Source organism: Nothoprocta perdicaria, unplaced genomic scaffold (assembly GCF_003342845.1).
Source record: "Nothoprocta perdicaria isolate Ctin4 unplaced genomic scaffold, notPer1 scaffold_2107, whole genome shotgun sequence".
In the NCBI taxonomy this organism is placed as follows: domain Eukaryota; kingdom Metazoa; phylum Chordata; class Aves; order Tinamiformes; family Tinamidae; genus Nothoprocta; species Nothoprocta perdicaria.
The window spans coordinates 1-1,079 of NW_020455325.1; the positions used below are offsets into that span (position 1 = coordinate 1).

The window sequence follows — 1,079 nt, forward strand, 5'->3', positions numbered from 1 at the left end:
GCCCAGTAGGGATCCATGGGGGCGGCCATGTTGGGAGAGTCCCATGGCCGCGGCCATGTTGCCGCCCCATAGGGATCCACGGGGGCGGCCATGTTGGGAGAGTCCCATGGCCGCGGCCATGTTGCCGCCCCATAGGGATCCACGGGGGCGGCCATGTTGGGAGATGCCCATGGCGGTGGCCATGTTGCTGCCCCTTAGGGATCCACGGGGGCGGCCATGTTGGTGCGCAGCGAGGCGTCATGGTGCGGGCGGCCATGTTGCCAACAGGCTCTAACACGTTGGGGTGGGGCGGCCATCTTGGTGCCCACAGGGGCGGCCATGTTGGTGCCTTGGGAACCCGCATGGGGGCAGCCATTTTGGAGCTCCCATAGTGGGCGGCCATATTGGTGCCCCGCCCACCCCCATGCTGTCGGCCATATTGGCCCTCCCCCCCCCGTTGTCGGCCATGTCGGCGCCCCGCCCACTCACCGCGCTCAGATAGGGCGACGCCCCCGGCCCCGACAGGGCGAATCCCGACGGCGCCGCCAGCCCTGGCACGGGCGGGGAGGGGGAGGAGCCTCCGGGGGCGGGGCTCCGCCTCCTGCAAGGCACCCGCCATGATGGCCTGGCCAATGGGGGCGCCGGGCTCCGCCCACCTGCCGCCATATAAGGTGTGAGAGGGGCGGGGTCACCTCTTCAATGGAGGAGGCTCCGCCCCCTTGGGCGACTCCCCGTCGCTGTTGTCGGACGACGCGGTGGCCTCCGAATCTGGGGGGGGGAGGGGGAAGGGGGCTTGGGTCAGCAGGTGGGCGGGGCACTTGGGGAAGCCCCGCCCCCTGGCCCCGCCCCTCCCACCTGAGGAGTCGTCGTCCACGTTCTCATACTGGAGCAGCCGGTCCAGGAGGAAGCTGATTGGGCGGGAGGGGTGAGAATGGCCCCGCCCCCTGCTATGGGGTGGGGCCAGGCCCCCATGGGGGGGGCGGGGCTTGCCGGCGGGAGGAGGGGCGGGCACCTCTTGTCCCGGGAGACCTTGAGGAGCTTCCGCTGGGCCCGGCGCAGCTCCTCCTGGAAGCACTCCTGCTCCTGGGGGGAAATGGGGC

General features: G+C 71.2%; 1 protein-coding gene across 1 annotated transcript; it reads right to left on the reverse strand.

Annotated features, from left to right (window-relative positions):
• Positions 1-399: 399 nt before the first annotated feature.
• Positions 400-1,065, reverse strand: INO80E (INO80 complex subunit E; the record flags this gene model as incomplete). The annotated part of the gene is made up of 4 exons (XM_026038513.1): positions 400-580; positions 672-747; positions 835-887; positions 992-1,065. Coding segments are annotated over 4 exons (384 nt in total), but the record flags the coding sequence as incomplete, so codon positions are not given.
• Between the last annotated feature and the right edge of the window lie 14 nt (positions 1,066-1,079).